Source organism: Antechinus flavipes, chromosome 6, assembly GCF_016432865.1.
Source record: "Antechinus flavipes isolate AdamAnt ecotype Samford, QLD, Australia chromosome 6, AdamAnt_v2, whole genome shotgun sequence".
NCBI lineage: Eukaryota > Metazoa > Chordata > Mammalia > Dasyuromorphia > Dasyuridae > Antechinus > Antechinus flavipes.
In genome coordinates this window covers 149628868-149649118 of record NC_067403.1, presented here as the reverse complement: position 1 = coordinate 149649118, position 20251 = coordinate 149628868, and the positions used below count along the sequence as shown (strand labels likewise).

The following is a 20251-nucleotide window of genomic DNA, read 5'->3' as shown; positions in this document are numbered from 1 at the left end:
ATCTCTAGGGGAGGTATCACCAAATTCTGTCCATAGTGTCCTCTATTTGCCTTTTCATTGTTACTTCTATCAAAATTTCACATTAACCCATGCTTCTTTATATATATATATTTAGATAGAATTCTTTTACTGATCTTTCTGTGGTCAGTTCTTTTGCTGTTGTCTTCAGTGTTCTTTTGCTGTTGTCTTCAGTTATCCATTCCTATTGTTTGTAATGTTTGAGTAACAAATAATCTCTTCAGTTGTATTTTTCTTTAAAGAATTTTTTTATAATTACATGTAAAAATATTTTAAACATTTTTTTCTTAAATTTTGAGTTCCAAATTCTCAAAATTGAGAAGGCAGGCAATTTGATAAAGATTATATGCATGCAAAACATATTTCCACATTTGTTATGTTATGAAAGAAAGGTAAGATTACAGCCCCTCGAAATGAAGTTTAAAAAAAAGTATGCATTGTTTAGATTCCATCAATTCCTTTTCTGGACGTGGATAGTAGTTTTTATAATAAGCTCTTCAGAATTGTATTGGATCATTTTTCTGCTGAAAATAACAGTTATTCACAGTTGATCATTGTACAATATTGCTGTTACTATGTATATACTGTTCTCCTGGTTCTGTTAACTTCACTTTGTGTTAGTTCATGTCAATCTTTATTATTTCTTATGGTACAGTAGTATTCCACTGCAATCATATGCCACAACTTGTTCAACCACTTCTCAATTGATGGGTATGCCTTGAATTTTCAGTTCTTTGCCACCACTAAAAGAGCTGCTATAATGATTTATGTGCTTTTCCTTTTTGATCTCTTTGGGATTCAGACTTCTTAGTGGTATTGCTGGATCAAAGAGTATGCATAATTTAATAGCCCTTTGGATATAGTTCCAAATTGCTTTCTAGAATGGTTGGAGCAGTTTTTAACTCAACCAACAGTGCTTTAGTCTCCGATTTTTCTTACATTTTCTCAACACTTATGATCTTCCTTTTCTGTCATTAGTCAATCTGATATTTGTAAGGTGGTACTTGATAATTGTTTTGATGTGCATTTCTCTAACCATTAGTGATTTACAAATTTTTTCATATAACTATAGATAATTTCTTAATCTGAAAACTGCCTGTTCATCCTTTTGACTATTTATCAGTTGGGGGATGACTTGTATTCTTATAAATTTGACTCAGTTCTCTATATATTTGAGAAATGAGGCTTTAATCATTTTTCCCCCCATATATTCTCTCCATTTGTCTGTCTATCTCTTTCTCCACTATGTTCATTCTCAAAAATGTTTTGCTCCTGACCATTGCCTCCCTCCTATCAGTGTCTCTCCTCCATGTCTTATTCTCTTTCTTTTCTACTTTCCTGTAGGACAAGATAGATTTCTATGGTTGTTGTCCTTTATTCTTGAAAAGGATCAAAATGATATCACTCTGTCAGAGTCAAGTTACAGTGTGTCTGACTGTGGCTAAATCAAGCAACACAAGCTCGGAATGCTGTACCACAGGTAGGGCACAAATAGTCCATGTGAACACTTGGGGAGGAGTTGTTAAATTTGTTTATCATGTTTCTTTTGAGTTACTTCAATTTTGCTTTGGTTATGGAGCCAGCATCTTCTTCTTGATTAATTGCATGCCATTTTGGCTAGTCCTGTGCCAGTATCTCTCGTTTCACAGTGAATTCCAAAATTATTCCTACAGATTTTGAGAGTGTCCTTGCATCACTTTTTCTGACCACTTTGTGAACAATTACTCTATGTGAGTTCTCCATGAAATAATCTTTTTGGCAAGCATATGTTAGACATTTGAATAATGTGGCCAGTCCAACAGAGTTATGCTCTTTGCAGTATAGAGTTTGAATACTTGGCAGTTTAGTTTGAGAAAGGATCTCATTGTCTGATATCTTATCTTGCCAAGTGATTTTCAGAATCTTCCTAATATCATTCAAATAGAAATGATTCAGTTTCTTGACATAGTGCTCTTTACTGCCTAGGTTTCACAAGCTTACAGCTGTGACTGTAGACTTTCAGATTGGTAGTCAATCTAATACCTTTTCTTTCCCACACTTTCCTTCATTGTCTCCCATACTTTAAACTTGTTCTGACAATGCATGCGTCAGTCTTATTTTCAATATGTACATCCCTGGAAAGAGACGTCAGAGTAAGTAAACTTATCCACAGAATTTCAAAATTTCTCCATTTGCTGTTACTGATGGTTCCACATTTGGATAGTGTGATGCTGGCTGATGGAGCACCTGTGTTTTCTTTTTTCTTTTTCCCCACTTAATTGTATTTATTTTTTTTCAATTACATGTAAGATATTTTAATTTCTAATACAATAAATATAGAGAAAACTCACATAAATGGAAATTGTTTGGGGGAAAGGGTTTTTATTAATTTCTCAGTGTGTAAAAAGGTCCTGAGACCAAAAATTTTGAGAATCGATAGATTATATTCTGGCCCAGACACTTCATTTTACAGATGAGGAAACTGAGGACCAGAGAAATTAAATGGGAGAATTGATTTGGCCAAGGTAGAATAGCAAATTGGACCTTTTCCACAATGCCTCTTTTTTTTTTTTTATTAAAGCTTTTTTTATTTTTCAAAATATATGTGTAGACAATTTTTCAACATTAGCCCTTGCAAAACCCTGTGTTACAATTCCCCCCCTTCTCCCATGCTCTCCCCTAAGATAGCAAGTAGTCCATGGTAGAAATATACATTAAATCCAATATATGTATACATATTTATACAGTTATCATGCCACACAGGAAAAAAAGAGAAGCAAAATAAAATGCAGGCAAACAACAAAAACAGTGAAAATGCTATGTTGTATACCACACTCAGTTCCCACAGCCCTCTCTCTGGGTGTATATGGATTTCTTCATCACTGAACAATTGGAACTGGTTTGAATCATCTCATTGTTGAAGAGAGGCATCTCCATCAGAACTGATGATCTTATAGTCTTGTTATTGCCATGCATAATGATCTCCTGGTTCTGCTCATTTCACTTAGCATCAGTTCATGTAAGTCTCTCCAGGCCTCTCTGAAATCATCCTGTTGCTCATTTCTTACAGAACAATAATCCATAACATTCATATACCATAATTTATTCAGCCATTCCCCAACTAATAAGCATCTATACAGTTTCCAGTTTCTAGCCACTACAAAAAGGGCTGCCACAAACGTTTTTGCACATGTGGGTCCCTTTCCTTTCTTTATGATCTCTTTGGGATATAGACCCAGAAGAGATACTGCTGGATCAAAGGGTATGCACAGTTTGATAACTTTTTGAGCATAGTTCCCAACTGCTCTTCAGAATGGTTGAATCAGTTCACAACTTGACCAACAATACATTAGTGTCCCAGTTTTCCCTCATCCCCTTCAACATTTTTCCTGTCATCTTAGTCAATCAGAGGTGTGTAGTGGTATCTCAGAGTTGTTTTAATTTGCATTTCTTGTAGTGATTTAGACCACCTTTTCATATGACTAGAAATAGTTTTAATTTCTTCATTTGAAAATTGGAGAATGGCTTGAATTTTAGAAATGAAGCTTTTATAAGAACTTTTGAATATAAATGTTTTCCCAACTTATTGCTTCCTTTCTAATCTTGTCTGCATTAGTTTTGTACAAAATATTTTTAATTTACTATAATCAAAATTATCTATTTTGTGATCAATAATGATCTCTAATTCTTCTTTGGTCACAAATTCCTTTCTCCTCCACAAGTCTGAGATGTAAACTATCCTGTGTTGTTCTAATTTATTTATAATCTCATTTTTTATGCCTGGATCATGAACTCATTTCAACCTTATCTTGGTATACAATGTTAGGTGTAGATCCATGCCTAGCTTCTACCATACTAGTTTCTAGTTTTCTCAGTAGTTTTGGTTAAATAGTGAGTTCTTATCCCAAAAGCTGGGATCTTTGGGTTTGTCAAACACTAGATTGATAAAATTATTGCCTATTTTGTCCTGTGAACCTAACCTATTCCACTGATCAACTACTCTTATTTCTTAGTCAGTACCAAATGGGTTTGATGACTGCTGCCTTATAATATAGTTTTATATCTGGTACATCTAGGCCACCTTCATTTGCTCCCCCCCCCCCCCATTAATTCCCTTGAAATTCTTGACCTTTTGTTTTTCCAGATGAATTTTTAAAATTTTTTCTAGGTCAGTAAAATAGTTTCTTGGGAGTTTGTTTGGTATAGCATTAAATAAATAGATTAGTTTATGTAATATTGTTCTCTTTATTATATTCACTTGATCTATCCAAGAGCACTTGATACAATGTTAGGTGTAGATCCAGTTGTTTAGATCTGATTTTATTTGTGTGGTAAGTGCTTTGTAGTTTTGCTCATCAAGTTCCTGACTTCCCTTGGGAGCTAGATTCCCAAATTTTTTATACTATTGACAGTTATTTTAAATGGAATTTCTCTTTGTATCTTTTGCTATTGGATTTTATTAGTGATGTATAAAAATGCTGGTGATTTATGTGGATTTATTTTGTATCCTGCAACTTTTCTAAAGTTGTGAATTATTTCTAATATTTTTTTATTTGATTCTTTATAGTTTTCTAAGTATACATTATATTATCTGCAAAGAGTGATAATTTGGTTTCCTCATTACCTACTCTAATTCCTTTAATCTTTTTTCCTTCTCTTATTGCCAAAACTAGCATTTCTAATATAATATTGAATAGTAATAGTGGGCAACCTTATTTCATCCTGATCTTATTGGGAATAATTCCAGTTTATCCCTATTACATATAATGCTTGCTGAAGGTTTTAAATAGATGCTACTACTATTTTAAGGAAAAGTCCATTTATTCCTATACTCTCCAGCATTTTTAATAGGAATGGATGTTGGATTTTATCAAATGCCTTTTCTTCATCTATTGAGATAATTTATTTGTTAGTTTGGTTATTGATATAGTCAGTTATGCTAATAGTTTTCCTAATATTGAACCAGCCCTGCATTCCTGGGATAAATCCTTCTTGGTCATGGTGTATTATCCTGGGAATGACTTTCTATAATCTTTTTGCTAATATTTTATTTAAGATTTTTGCATAACTATTTATTAGAGAAATTGTTCTATAATTTTCTTTCTGTGTTTTCATCCTACCTGATTTAGATATCAGGACCATATCTGTGTCATAAAAAGAATTTGATAGGAGTCCTTCTTTCTCTATTTTTTCTCTATTTTTTCAAATAGTTTATATAATATTGAAATTAATTGTTCTTTAAATGTTTGATAGCACCTGTGTTTTCTTGATGTTAATTGCTAGGCCAAATTTAGCAGAAACAGCATAGAATCAATCTATACTTTGTTACATCTCAGTTTCAGAGGCTGCATTGAGTACACAATAATCTGCAAAGAAAAAATTATACACCAACATGCTCTCCACTTTAGTCTTGGCTTGTAGTCTTTTTAAGTCTAGGAATTTACCATCACTGTGACAGCTGACTTGATGCTATGTTTATCCTCATTGAAGGCATTTAACAGCATGGTTGAAAATATCATACTGAAGCACGAGAGAAAGCACAAAGCCTTTTTTCCTCCTCACTCTATTGATGACTGGGAAAGCCTGAGAGCATTGTCCATCATTCAGAACTTGGGCAAGCTTGCTGTCATGAAATTGATGAATTTCTCTGAGCAATAAATTTTGACTCAAAGAGATGTACCAGATCTGACTTGTTTCCTGATAAATCCATATTCAGCCCAAGAAGTTAGAATTGAATATAGAACGCTTGGTTAACTTAATATTGGAAAAGGAATACCCCAAAGTTGCATATTGTCATCTTATTTATTTAAGTTATATACAATATACAATAATGCCAGATTAGATGGACTCAAAGCCAGAACTAGGGTTGTTAGGGAAAAAATCAATAATCCCAGATATAATATGGGATTATATAGTGGGATTCTTTCCACTCTGAGGGCAGAAAGTAAAAAAGGATTAAGAAACCCCTGATGAAAGTGAAAGAAGAGTATGTGTAAAAGCTGGCTTGAAGCTTAGTATCCTCAATCCCAAGATCTTGGTAACTTGTCCCACCAATTCCAGCAAATAGAGGGAGAAAAAAAAACAGAAACACTTGTCAGACTTCATATTCTTGGGTTCAGAGATCATTGCAGATAGCAACTGGAGTTGTGAAAATTTAAAAAGGACTTGTTCTTTGGAAAAAAGCTATCGCAAGTTTGGATAGCACGTTAAAAAATAGATATCATCTTGCTGACAAAGGTCCAATATAATAAAAATTATGGTTTTTCCAGTAGCAATGTATGGCCATGATAATTGAACTCTTAAGAAAAGCAAAAGACCATACCATCAACGTTTTCAAATTTTGGTGCTAGAGAAGATTTTTGAGAGTCCTTTAGACAGTAGGAAGGTCAAATCCATTCATACTTAAATTAATTCAGGATATTCAATGAAGGGTAAAATATGGAAATTGAAGCATAAATACTCTGGTCACTTAATGAAAAGATGGGGCTCATCAGAAAAGACCCTGATTTTGAGAAAAATGGAAAAGGGGATGACAGAAGATGAAGCAGTGTCCTAGAAATGATGAACATGAACTTGACCAGACTTTAAGATATAATGGAGAATAAAAGGGGTCTTGAAGAGTCAAACATGACTGAATGACTGAAAACAACAAAAATGTTCATGCTTATTTCCTATACCTTGTATTGTATCCTTATTCGGAGATACCATATTTATGGTCTTTCCAACTCTATCTAGCCAGTGTCACTCTGTGGATACCTTTAAATATTCTTTTTATTTTCAGTTCCAATTTTTTTCTCTTCCTTAATCCTCTCTCACTCAAGTACTTTATATTGCTTCTTACCCTCATTTTCTACTAAGAGTTTTAATGATGTCCTCTCTAATTGTCTTCACTGCTTCAGCTACCAGGCTTCTTTCCCTCTGTTGTTCATTCTTCATATATACTTCTGGGTCTACTTCTGCTGCTCTGCTGTGGCTAGGCCCTGTGTCTCTCAGTTGGCTTCTTTGGATGTGTCATCTCCTGTATCCCCACTTTTGGGTACTTTTTGTCTCAGTAATTGAGGCTAGAAAACACAATATAGGGTTAGAATTGAGATTTGGCACTATGTGGAGCAGAAGAGAGAAATCTCATGTTCTCAGAATAAATAAGACTTATGATAGCCTTAAGAACTAAGTACTTGTCTGTAGGAAATACAAGTGAAAACCAGCCAGCATTTAATTTAATTGTAGTATTAAAGATCTGTTGAAATTATAACAGATTAAAATAGAGAAGAGAATTATAACAATAAAATTTACAGTTACACTTTTATCACTTTTCCTATTTTCTATTTACAATTTGCCTTGTTTTTAGCAATAGTTTGTTGTGACTGTTGAGCCAAGTCATTTATCCGCCATGGGCCTCAGTTTTCTTCTGTAAAATGAGAGAGTCCAAAATTTGTGATCCTATGATTTTATGATCCTAGTTTTTGAAATCCTAGTGCTTGAGGATGGCCTTGGTAGAGTTTTAAGCTATATATAGAAAAGTAAAATAAATAGTCTGTTTTTTCATAAGCTTTTAGTTTCATATAGGACACAGAATCTCTTGTCATGGCCCAATGATTTCTTTTCTTTCTAGAGCAATCATTAGAATACTTTAAGAACCTTCATATTTTAATATTTTTTTTAGCTATTATGTCTGAAAGAAAAAAATCTGGGACCAATCTTCTAGTTTTGAGATAATTAGAAAAAACTCTTAACAATATATCCAGAGTTCTCATGTGAAATTCTCCTAACAAACCAGCATTTTAATAAGAGACAAAGTGATTTCTACAAATTTATAGTGTAACAGGCTACCTTTTCTTGATTCTCTCTTTATTATTATGGTTGTTGGCAGCCCATATTGGCATTATTATCAGTTATTTAGATATTCTTATATTTAAAATTAAAAACTCATTGATATCTCTTTAAACTCTCAAGGGAAAGTACACTGCATTATGAGAATGTTAATATCAAGAAAGAAGATAAACTAAAAAGTTGTCCTTTTCTTCCACGTTATCATGAGGTATTAGTACTACAGGAAAAAAAAAAGGTAAGCTACAGGAAAGAAAAAAGGTAAGCTGGAAACATAAGCTGTTTGCTAGTATATTAAAATAATTCATCATAAGTGTTTAGAGATTGTAGGCACAAAATAGATAAGTAAGATAAGAAAAAAAAACTTTTGTGATTTAAAAGAACAAAACCTAACTATATGTTCATTGGGAATTTTCTCATATTTAAATTACCTCTTTTGCCTTCTTCCATATTAGATTAGATTATTTAATTTAAAAAGATAAGTTTTTTTGTTCTTGTTTAGAGAAATATTATGATTCAAATACTATTTATAAATAACATGTTCAATCTCAAAGCAGATAGTTACCATTTTCTTAGGACCAGTGAAATATACTAAATAGACATGATTAAAAAAATACATACAGAAAAAAAACTCCAACCCAAAATGAAGCAGTTTTATTATACACAAATAGAATTTAATTTATATTTAATCTGCTATTTTAAGTTCAGCTGAGTAAAAATATTGAAGTAAAAATTTCCTCCTTTTTGTTAGAGATAATTTTTTCTTTAGAAATTTTAATGTAAAACTTAAAAAAATAACTATCTAGTTGATAATAGTAGTAGGAAGGATGAGAGGAAAAGACAGAATTGGAGGAATTGTACTTTGTCTTTTTAAAGTAATCATCATACTATCTATCCTATTACAATGTCTACATTACTCTTAGGATGATTATATATTGCTTTATAATTGATATGCTTTTAATTTGAAGATCAATGAATTACAAGGAAGGAGGATTGTAATTGATAATTAGAAATGATTTTATGCAAAGATACAGATCTACATGTAAATGTTTGTTAGTAATTTTCTTTCATATTCATTTAAGAACTGAAATGCAAAAATTAAAATTTCTTGATCATTTCTGTATTAACCATCATCACATAGTTTGAACATTTGAAATTGAAATGTTTATTTTTTATGCAAAAGCATCAATTTATATTATGTTCTTAAGCCTTGTTAGTTCTTCCTCAGGATCATCATTCATGACGTTCTAGTTCCAATGCCTGATTTGACTGAGTGATTCTGCAGGCATTCTCTTTTTTCCTTTTTCACTGTTCTCTTGAAGAAAATATGATAAACTACTCAAGACAGTGCTGTCCATAAACATGACTGTAATCAATTAGTTACTTTCTAGAGATGGAAAATCTAGAAAAAAGAAGCAGGAGATAAATGGTTAAATATTTTGGCATATGTAGTGTAATTGGGGTAATGTGGGTAAAATGTTCTGAAGATCCTGATTGCTTGCTGGCGGGCGGGGGGGGGGGGGGGGGGGGAGGAGAGTTCTTTTTATAGCCAGAATTAGTGAGAAGTACAAGCTAAAGATCAAAGAGAGGTTTGCTCCCTCTTAACTCTTAACTTTGAAGGACACTTGATTTCATAGAATCATAGGGTATTGTTAGTTTTTTTAATTAAAGCTTTTTATTTACAGAACATATGTATGGGTAATTTTTCCAACATTGACCCTTGCAAAACCTTTTGTTCCAAATTTTCCCTTTCTTCTCCCTAACCCCTTTCCTAGCTGGCAGGTAGGTCCAATACATATTAAATATGTTAAAATACAAGTTAAATCCAATATATATGTGTTTATACAGTTTTCTTGCTGCACAAGAGAAATAAAATCAAGAAAGAAGAAAAAGAAAAATCGAGAAAGAAAACAAAATGCAAGCAAATAACAATCAGAGAGAGTGAGAATGCTATGTTGTATTCCACACTCTGTTCCCATGGTTCTCTCTCTGGGTGTAGATGGCTTGTCTTCATGACTGAACAAATGGAACTAATTTGAATCATCTCATTGCTGAAGAGAGCCAGGTCTATCATAAATGACTGTCATATAGTCTTGTTGTTGCTGTATATAGTGATCTCCTGGTTTTGCTTATTTCACTTAACATCAGTTCATATAGGTCTCTCCAAACCTCTCTCAAATCATCCTGCTGGTTGTTTCTTACAGACAATATTTCATAGCATTCATATACCATAATTTATTCAGCCATTCTCCAAATGATGGGCATCCATTCAGTTTCCAGTTTCTTGCCACTATCAAAAGGGCTGTCACAAACATTTTACACATGTGGATCCCTTTCCCTTCTTTAAGGTCTCTTTAGGATTTAAGCCCAGTAGAAACACTGCTGAATCAAAGAGTATGTATAATTTATAACTTTTTGAGCATAGTTCCAAACTGCTCTCCAGAATGGTTGGATCCATTCACAGGTCCACCAATAATGTATCAGTGTCCCAGTTTTCCCACATCCCTTCCAACATTGGTCATTATCGTTTCCTGACATTTTAGCCAATCTGACAGATGTATATTCACTGATCAATAGTGATTTGGAACACCTTTTCATGTAATTACAAAGTTTCAGTTTCTTCATCTGAAAATTGTCTGTTCATATCCTTTGACTATTTATCAAATGGAGAATGGCTTGAACTATTACAAATTTGAGTCAATTATCTATATATTTTAGAAATGAGGCCTTTATCATATCCTTTGGATGTAAAAATGTTTTCCCAATTTGTTGCTTCTCTTCTAATCTTGTCTACATTAGTTTTGTTTATATAAAAACTTTTAAACTTAATATAATCAAAATTATCTATTTTGTGATCAATAATGATCTCTAATTCTCCTTTGGTCACAAATTCCTTCCTCCTCCACAAATCTGAGAGGTAAACTATCTTGGGTTCTTCTAATTTGTTTATAATCTCATTCTTTATGTGTAGATCATGCACTCATTTTGACCTGATCTTGGTATATAGTGGGTGTGGGTCTATGCCTACTTTCTGCCATACTAGTTTTCGATTTTCCCAGCAGTTTTTGTCAAATGGTAAATTCTTATCCCAAAAGCTGGGGTTTTTGGGTTTGTCGAATGTTAGATTGTTATAGTCATTGACTATTTTGTTCTGTGAACTTAACCTATTCAACTGATTATCTCTATTTCTTAGCCAGTACTGAATAGTTGATGGCTGCTGCTTTATAAATATAGTTTTAGATCTGGTACATCTAGGTCACCTTCATTTGCTTTCTCTTTATTAATTCCCTTGAAATTCTTGACCTTTTGTTCTTCCAGATGAATTTTATTGTTATTTTTCCTAGGTCAGTAAAATAGTTTCTTGGGAGTTTGATTGGTACAGCATTAAACAAATAGATTAGTTTATGTAGTATTGTCATCTTTATTATATTCACTCGACCTATCTAATAGCACTTGATATTTTTCCAGTTGTTGGGATCTGACTTTTTTTGTGGGGAAAGTGTTTTGTAAAATAGTTCATATAGTTCCTGACTTTCCCTTGGCAGATAGACTCCCAAATATTTTATCCTAACAACAGTTATTTTAAATGAAATTTCTCTTTGTATCTTTTGATGTTGGATTTTGTTAGTGATGTATAAAAATGCTGATGATTTATGTGGATTTATTTTGTATCCTATAATTTTGCTTAAAGTTGTAGATTGCTTGTAATAGTTTTTTAGTTGATTTTTCTAAGATTCTCTAAATATGCTGTCATATCATCTGGTTTCCTCATTACCTACTCTTAATTCTTTTTATCTCTTTTTCTTCTCTTATTGCCAAAGCTAGCATTTCTAATACAATATTGAATAATAATGGTGATAGTGAACAATCTTGTTTTACTCTTGATCTTATTGGGAATGGTTCCAGTTTATCCCCCTTACATATGATGTTTGCTGATGGTTTTAAATAGATGCTTATGACTATTTTAAGGAAAAGTCCATTTATTCCTATATTCTCTAGTGTTTTTAATAAGTGTTTTTAATAATGAGTATTGTATTTTATCACATGCTTTTTCTCCCTCTATTGAGATAATCATTGTGGTGATTTTCTTCTTTTTAATGTAATAGTTCTCTCTGCGAGAGAAGGTTTCTCGAGGAGATTTTCTGGAGGCAGCCTTAGTATCAGTTCAGATCAATAATTACCCCAAATGCAGCCAGCTGGTAAAAATACAAATGTTTATTTCTCCTTCCAAGTCTTGTCTCTTTCCTTGGGCCCAAATAGCTAGATTCTTAGAGGCCTATCTCTCTGCTTGGTTCCAAGAGCGCCCTCTGAATGTCTTCAAATCCAAAGGTTTGTCCTTCAGCCTCCGCCTCTGCTTTCTTCAGCCTCCAGCCAGCACAAAGATGAATTTGTCTCTCTTGTCTTCCGAAGTAATTCTCTCCTGGCTCTAGCTCAACTCTGACTCGTGGCTTCTTCTGACTTGATGCTCTCCTTTCCGTGTAATTTGGCCTCTGTCTGTATCTTATATATGAGAGAGAAGAATTGTGGGATACGAGAGAGAGGGATTATGGGTTTTCTCCCATAGTGCTCTCTGGCCCTAAAAGCTTTAAGGGAGTTGTGATACCTCCCTTGTTACACAGTTAACTTTGTGAAGCTCCCATACTTGTGAACTTCAATGAGTAAAGGTGTGAACACAAACATTGTATCAATTAGTTCTACTTAGTACCTTGTTTCAGGTTCTGGCCCAAAACATCTTCCTGTAAGATCAGATCAACTCTAATGAGTTAGCAGTTTGTAAAGATTCCAACAAATTATATGGTTTTTGTTAATTTGGTTACTGATATAGTCAACTATGCTTATAGTTTTCCTAATATTTAACCAGCCTTGCCTTCCTGGTATAAATCTACTTCGTTGTGATGTATTATCCTGGGGATGATTTTTTTTTTTGTGATCTCTTTGCTAATATTTTATTTAAGATTTTTATCAATATTCATTAGGGAAATTGGTCTATAATTTTCTTTCTCTGTTTTTGTCCTACTTGGTTTAGGTAGGAGTACCATACTTGTGTCATAAAAGTAATTTGGTAAGAGTCCTTCATTCCCTATTTTTTCAAATTATTTGTATAGTATTGGAGTTAATTGTTCTTTAAATGTTTGGTAGAATTTACATGTAAATTCCTCTGGTCCTGGGGAATTTTTTTTAGGGAGTTGATTAATAGCTTGTTCTATTTCTTTTTCTAAAATGGGACTATTTAACTAATTAATTTCTCTTCTGTTAATTTGGGTAATCTATATTTTTGTAAGTATTCCTCTATTTCACTTAGGTTGTCAGATTTATTGACATAAAGTTAGGTAAAGTAACTCCTAATTATTGCTCTAATTACTTCTTCATTGATGGATAATTCTTATTTATTTTGTGGTTTGATTTATCTTGTTTTGAGAGTGCCAGGTTGAGATCTCTCATTATTATAGTTTTGCTGTTTATTTCTTTTTGCAGCTCTCTTAACTTCTCCTTTAGGAATTTAGATGCTATACCACTTGGTGCATATATTTTTAGTATTGATATTGTTTCATTATCTATGCTACCCTTTAGCAAGCTGTAGTTTCCTTCCTTATCTCTTTTAAATAGATCCATTTTTGCTTTTGATTGATCTGAGATCACAGTGGCTATCCCTGCTTTTTTGACTTCACTTGAAGCATAGTAGATTCCACTCCAGCCTTTTCCCTTTACTTTGTATGTATCACCCTGTTTTAAATGTGTTTCCTGTAAACAACATATTGTAGGATTCTGTTTTTTAATCCAGTCTGCTATCTGTTTCCACTTTATGGAAGAGTTTACCCCATTCACATTTACAGTTAAAACTACTAATTCTGTATTTCCTGCCATCTTATCCCCAAATTTTGCTTTTCTCTTTCCTTTCTCCTTTACCCCCCTCCTCAGTATTAAACATATGGGCACCCTTGCCTCATTAAGTTTTCCCTCTTTAGAATCCCTTCCTCCCTCTTAGAATCTGGATTCTTCCCCTTTCTTTAACCTTTCCCCTACTATTTTCTGTATTCCCTTCCATTTAGCCTACTCCTTTCCTTTTCATTTTTCCCCTCCGATTTTTCAATGAAGTGGAAGAAGTTTCTCTGGAAACTATTTTTTAATATTTTCTCTTTGAGCCAAATCTGATGAGACTAAGATTCACACATTGCTCATCCCCCTCTTTTCTTTCCCTCAGATATAATAGGTTTCCTTTGCCTCTTTGTGAGATGTAGTTTCCCTCTTTTTACCTCTACTTTTCCCTTTTTCTTTTACAATCTCCTTTCCACCTCTAGTTCTTTTTTATATTATAATAGTAAAAGCACATTATACATGTATTCTTTATGTATACCCATAACACAAATACAGTTCTCAAGAGTTCTTTTTACCTTTTTATGCTTTTCTTGGTTCCTATATTTCAGGTCAGATTTTTTTATTTAGCTCTGTTTTTTTTTTTTTTTATGAGAAATAAATGGAATTGATCTGTTTCCCTGGAGGAAAATGCTCAGTTTAGCTGGGTAATTTATTCTTGGTTGCATTGCAAGTTCGTTAGCCTTTTGGAATATCAGATTCTAGGCCTTTCAATCCTTTAATGTGGATGCTGCTAGATCCTGAATAATCCTTATTGTGGCTCCTTGGTATTTGAATTTTTTTTTCTGGCTGCTTGTAGTGTTTTTCCCTTGGTCCAGTAGTTCTGGAATTTAGCCACAATCTTCTTTGGAGTTTTAATTTTGGGGTTTCTTTCAACACGTGTTTGATAAATTCTTTCTATGGCTATTTTACCTTTTGATTCTATGTTATCTGGGCAATTCTCTTTGATGATTTCCTGAAAAATAGTGTCTAGGCTGTTTTTTTATCATGATTTTCAGGGAGTCCAATATTACTTAGATTATGTCTTCTAGATCTATTTTCTAGGTCTGTTGTTTTCCTAAGTAGATATTCAATATTTTTTCTATTTTTTCATTTCTATTGGTTTGCTTGACTGATTCTTGATGTCTCCTTGAGTCATTCAATTCCATTTGTTTAGTTCTGATGTTTTGTGAATTATTTTCTTCCTCTATTTTTAAAATTTCTTTTTGTATTTGTCCAATTGAATTTTTAAATAAGTTGTTTTGTTCTATAGAGTTTTTTTTTTCCATTTCACCAATTTTTTTTAAGGAGTTATTTTCTTTTTCTAATTCATTAATCTGTTTTTCAGGGAGTTGTTTTCTTTTTCCACTTTATTTTTTACTGAGTTTTATGCATTATGAGACCTTCTTGCAAGTTTTCCTTTCTTTTCCCCATTCTTCTTCTAGCTCTCTTGTAAGAGCCTTTTTAATTTCTTCTATGAGAGCCTTGTGTGGTGGGGACCAGGTCATATGCTCCTTTTGGGTTTCCTTTGGAGACAATTTGCTTTTAGTCTCCTCAGAGTTTGAAATCCGCTCTCTTTCGCTATAGAAGCGATTTGCCTTTTTACTCATTTAAAAAACCAAAATCCAAAAATGTTGGGGTCTGCTTTTGGGGCAATGGGGGCTTTCCAAGCTTCCTCAACAGGCAACAGGAAGTGGCAGCAAAATAGCAGAGACTATGTTGGGATCAGTGGCTGCGCTTAGATCAGGCTGAGTCACTTCTGGTGTTTGGTTGATGTGGCCAGGTCCCTGGCTTTGGGGAACACTCTTTACCCTCTATGTTTATATTGGAAGTTTTATAATTTCTCTGTTGATCTACTGGCTTGTAACCAGAGCAGAGTAGCCAACACTGCATTAAGATTCTCTCCGCAGATTTTCTGCCTGTGAAGACTACACCCCGCCTATGTCTGCTCAGTGTGTGCTGTCCTTTATGCTCTGCCTACCTTCCTGCCTGTGCCTGCACCTGGCCTGGCCTTCTCTTGTGCCCGTGAACAGGATCAAAATAGACCATTTTTTGGCGATCTTCGAGATTATCTTCTTTTTGTAATGTGTTGTATTCCCAATATTCATGGGTTCTGACAGTCCAGCCCTAATGCAGAGGCTGAATTTTGTAACTAGTTTGAGGGTAGTAGGGGAGCTCAGAAAGAAGTGTGTGTCCTCTCTGTCATCTTGATCCCCTCCCTCCAATTGAATTTTTAAATGAATTGTTTTGTTCTATGGAATTTTTTTCTATTTCACAAATTCTGTTTTTTTAAGGAGTTATTTTCTTTTTCTATTCACAAGTTGCTTTCTTTTTTCATTTTAGCAAATCTATCTTTTAATGAGTTATATGCCTTTTCCAAACCCTCTTGCAACGTTTTCATTTCTTTTCCCCATTTTTCTTCTAGCTCTCTTTTAAGATCCTTTTAAATTTCTTCTAAGAGAGCTTTGTGTGATGGGGACTAGGTTATATTGCCTTTTGGGGCGTCATCTGGAGACAAACCGCCTTTAGTTTCCTCAGGCTTTGAAATCTGTTTTTCTCTTTCCCCATAAAAGCTGTCTATTGTCAGAGTTCTCTTTACTTTTTTACTCATGAATTTTTTAAAAATTCAGCTTTTAGGGCAGGGGAGGTTTTCCAAGCTTTCTCTACAAGGAATGGCTGCAACGGGTCAGTTCTGATTCACTTCTGGTTCTGGGTGAGTGTGGCCAAGTCCCGTGAGAGTCTGGCATTTTGATATTCACTATTTACCTTTTGTGTTTGTGTTGGATGTTTCCTAACTTCTCTGCTGATCTGCTGGCTTGCAACATGGCATAGTGGCTAACACTGTTGTAGATTTCTGTAGATTCCTCCCTGTAGATTCTCCTCTACAGGGAGTCAGCATTGCCTTGAGGAGTCCTCACAGCCCCAGGACTTGGTGCTGTCTGTGCTGGTGTCTGTGTTCAGCTGCTTGTGCTTGTCTGCCTCCCTCCCATTTCCAATTGAAACAGACCTTTTTTGGTGATCTTCAAAATTATCTTCTGTTTGTAATTTGTTGTACTCTCAATATTTGTTGTTTCTGCTGGTCTAGAGCCAATTCAGAGGCTGGATTTGCTAATTAGTCTGAGGATTGTAGGATAAGGTCAGAAAGAAACATATGTCCTCTCCACTATCTTGGCTCTGACCCAGGAAGTTGGGTATTAGTAGTTGTAAGGGAGCTTGTAGATCTTTTGGTTTAAATCCCTATGTGACTCATGAATTCTTTCCACCTAGTCTTGACAGGTAGTCATTTCACTTCCCTAAAGGATCATTACTGATGAGAAAACTTATAAACCTAACTATTTTTAATAGTTCTGATTCATTAGGAAAGTTTTCCTTATAATGAGCTAGAATTTACTATCCCATGTTTAACTTCTACCTCTTGTCCACTGGAGTTCAGCAATATGCATCTCATCCTTTTAAAAATAATCCTTCCGTTATTTCAAAACCAATTTAGTGTTTTTCTCCCTTAGTATTTTTCTGGTTTCTTCAACCTTATATAATATAATTTCTAAACCCTTTTTGGATCATTGTCTTTTTGCCTTGTTCCACTTTTCATCACAGTACAGAATGTGTAGTTCAATCTGAGTAGGATATAAAAGAACCTTTCTTATTTTGGATATGCGGTCCCATCTTTGACTATAGGTTAGTCTAGGATTCTCTGTTTTTTGTTTTTGTTTTGGGTTTCATGTTATCCTCAGCTTTTCTGTTTTTCTTCTTTATGTAGGATCAACTAAAAAATTTTGCTCATTCTGATTTATCAGGAATGCCCGGCCTTTTGCTTTCTTCTAGTTTCATATCTCATCTTTTCCTATTGTCCTTCCATGTTAGGACTCAACTTTCTTTCAATTTATCCTGTATATATCTTCCATGTATGCAGGCATTTGTATGCTATTTCCCTTATTAGAATGTGAGCTCTTGGAGGGTAAAGATTGTTTTTCTTTATGAGCATTTAATAAATGCTCATTTTCTTGACTATCACAATATTCCCTCCCTATTACCTTTCATTTAGATGAATACCATTCTACTATCTTTATTTTATACCTAAAATATTATAATAGTTCCTATTTGATTTCCTGGTTTCCATTCCAATCTATCCCGTCAGCAAAATAATATTCCCAAAGCATAAGGCTAACCATGTTATTTTTCTAATTAGCACATTCCAATGACTTTCTATTACCCTTTAGATTAAATATAAACATTTCTGTATGTTTATATTTCAAAACTCCTTAGAATGAGGTTATTTTCTACCCTTCTACATTGTTTCTTTCCACAAATTCTTTGTTCAACCACACTGGCTTGCCAGCTGCCCCTCAAACAATATTGCACTTTCCATTTCTGTGCCTTTGCAGTGCTTATTCTTATGTTTGGAATTCTCTCTTTCACCTTTGCTTCTTGGAATCACTGTTTTATTTTTCATGGCTCACCTCAAGAACCACCTTCTTCATGAACTTTTCCACCAGTTGCTTAGTGCTTTCTTCTAAATCTACCTTGTATTCATTGTGTGTGTATGTGTGTGTGTGTGTGTGTGTGTGTGCATGTGTATGGATAGATACATCTTCTCTCCGTCTCTGATTCCATTTCTAATAGTGGCAGTGGCTCTCTCACTTTAGTATTTATAACCTCACCTTAAGCTCAGTACCTGGCACAGAGTAAGTAATGAATAAATACTGATTGATTGATATAATCTGGGTTCCAACCTAAAGGTGTTTTACTAGATATTTCTTGAACTAAATATTTCATCTGTTTCCTCATGCTTGGAATACAGTCTCACATCTGTTTATTAGAATCCCTAACTTCTTTCCAAGATTTAGCTATGCTTTAATCTTTGTAGAAAGCCTTTTCTAATCTCCCTAGTTAATTAATCATCTATCAAGTTATCTGTATTTCCACTCCCAAACCTCTAGTAGGGGATCCTACTATTAGGGCTTTGAAGGCAGATACTATTTTTTGTTTTGTCTTTGTATTCTTTGGTTCTTGAACTGTGCCTTCTGCATAGTGGGTGAAAATGCTTGTTGTATTGGAAGGGGCTATCTAAACTGAGAATTGAATGATCAGAAGGATTTTGATAAAGATGGTAGGAAAAAATTCCAGGTAGAAAGAACAGCAAAAGCAAAGGCTTTGGAGATAGGGAAGCTGAGTGTGTTAATGGAAAAGTTATATCTAAGTTATATATTTACATGTATATGCATATGTGAATGTATACGTAGTGAATGAAGGTGAGAGTATGAATGGCTTTGAACATTAAGGTCCATAACAGGATACTTTAGCATTTTGATAGTTTCAAATTCTCTGACACTTAGTATCTGTATAGTCATGGACAAATTACTTACCTTTTTTGAGTCTCAGTTTCCTTATCTGTTAAGTGGAAATCATAGTACTTGTTGTGCTGGCACATGGGTTGGCAATGATCTCCGATGAGATAGTGTATCTAAAGTATTTTATAAATCTAAAAGTGCTTTAAAAATGTTTTCTATTGGAGATAGCTAGGAAAGTTACATAGAATGGATAGCAGGGGGTCTGGAGTCATGAAGACCAGAGTTCAAATCTTGCAGTAGATACTTAACAACTATGGGACCCTTAGCAATTGACTAGGCATCTGTTTGCCTTAATCCACTGGGGAAGGAAATGGCAAACCATTCAAATGTCTTTGCCAAGAAAATCCCACGGACAGCCTCAGTGTGCTATATATGGTACACAGGGTCAGGAAGAGTCAGACCTGACTGAATAATCAATGTTAAGTGATAGATCCAAGGTATGAATTTCTAAGTTGTTCAACTCTGTATTTAGAAATGAAAATGTTGCAGAAGGTGCTTTTAATTTTAACAAAGTCAGCTGTCTACATTAGCACTGTCATATTTTTGTGGTGTATTTAAAAATTTTTGTTATTTATCAGAGTGCCTTGATTCTAGAAAACAATAGCTTCTTAAGAATGCAATTGAGTGCTATCTGTAAGATTTCACTAGATGGCACCATTACTTTGGGTTACCATTAAAATGCATTCTGCTTTGTTCATTTATTCTCTTGTATTTGCTGGAACCAGTGGTTTTAAATGAGGCAAGGTCTGATAATTTGACTTGTAAATTGCTTAAGTATTCGGAACAATTTTGATTAATGGACATAGCTTGGTGTTGTTTAAATATTTTATTAAGCTTTGTAGATTTTTCTGGTTGTAGATTCTTTCACTTGACAATAGAGATAGTATTCCTTTTAAAAAACATCTTTTACTGATATACACAAAAGAGATATTGTGAAGTAGAGGACTGAATTAACCTAAGAGCCATATAGTACAGATTCAGGTCACACCCTTACCCACACTGGCAAAGTGGACTCAAATCAGTTATTTAACTACTTAGTGTTCCATGCAACTCTCTTAAGGTGTAAGTTGTGGAGGAAGTGCAAATTTGTTTTGACAGAGGTAGTTTTTTTATCTGGGCATTCCTAAGCCACTAAATTCATAGTTCTAATCTCTATGTCTTTTCCTTTCTTGTCTCTTCATTCTCATATACCTTTCATATCCAGCTTGTAACATACTGTCTTT

General features: G+C 33.9%; 1 protein-coding gene across 2 annotated transcripts in view; it reads left to right on the top strand.

The window, feature by feature from the left end:
• Positions 1-20251, top strand: part of STPG2 (sperm tail PG-rich repeat containing 2) — a 686155-nt gene that overhangs the window by 48082 nt on the left and 617822 nt on the right. For both annotated transcript variants that reach the window (XM_051967542.1, XM_051967543.1), the window contains exon 6: positions 7951-8062. In XM_051967542.1, the coding sequence (XP_051823502.1) occupies positions 7951-8062 (112 nt within the window). The remainder of the gene's footprint in view (positions 1-7950; positions 8063-20251) is intronic.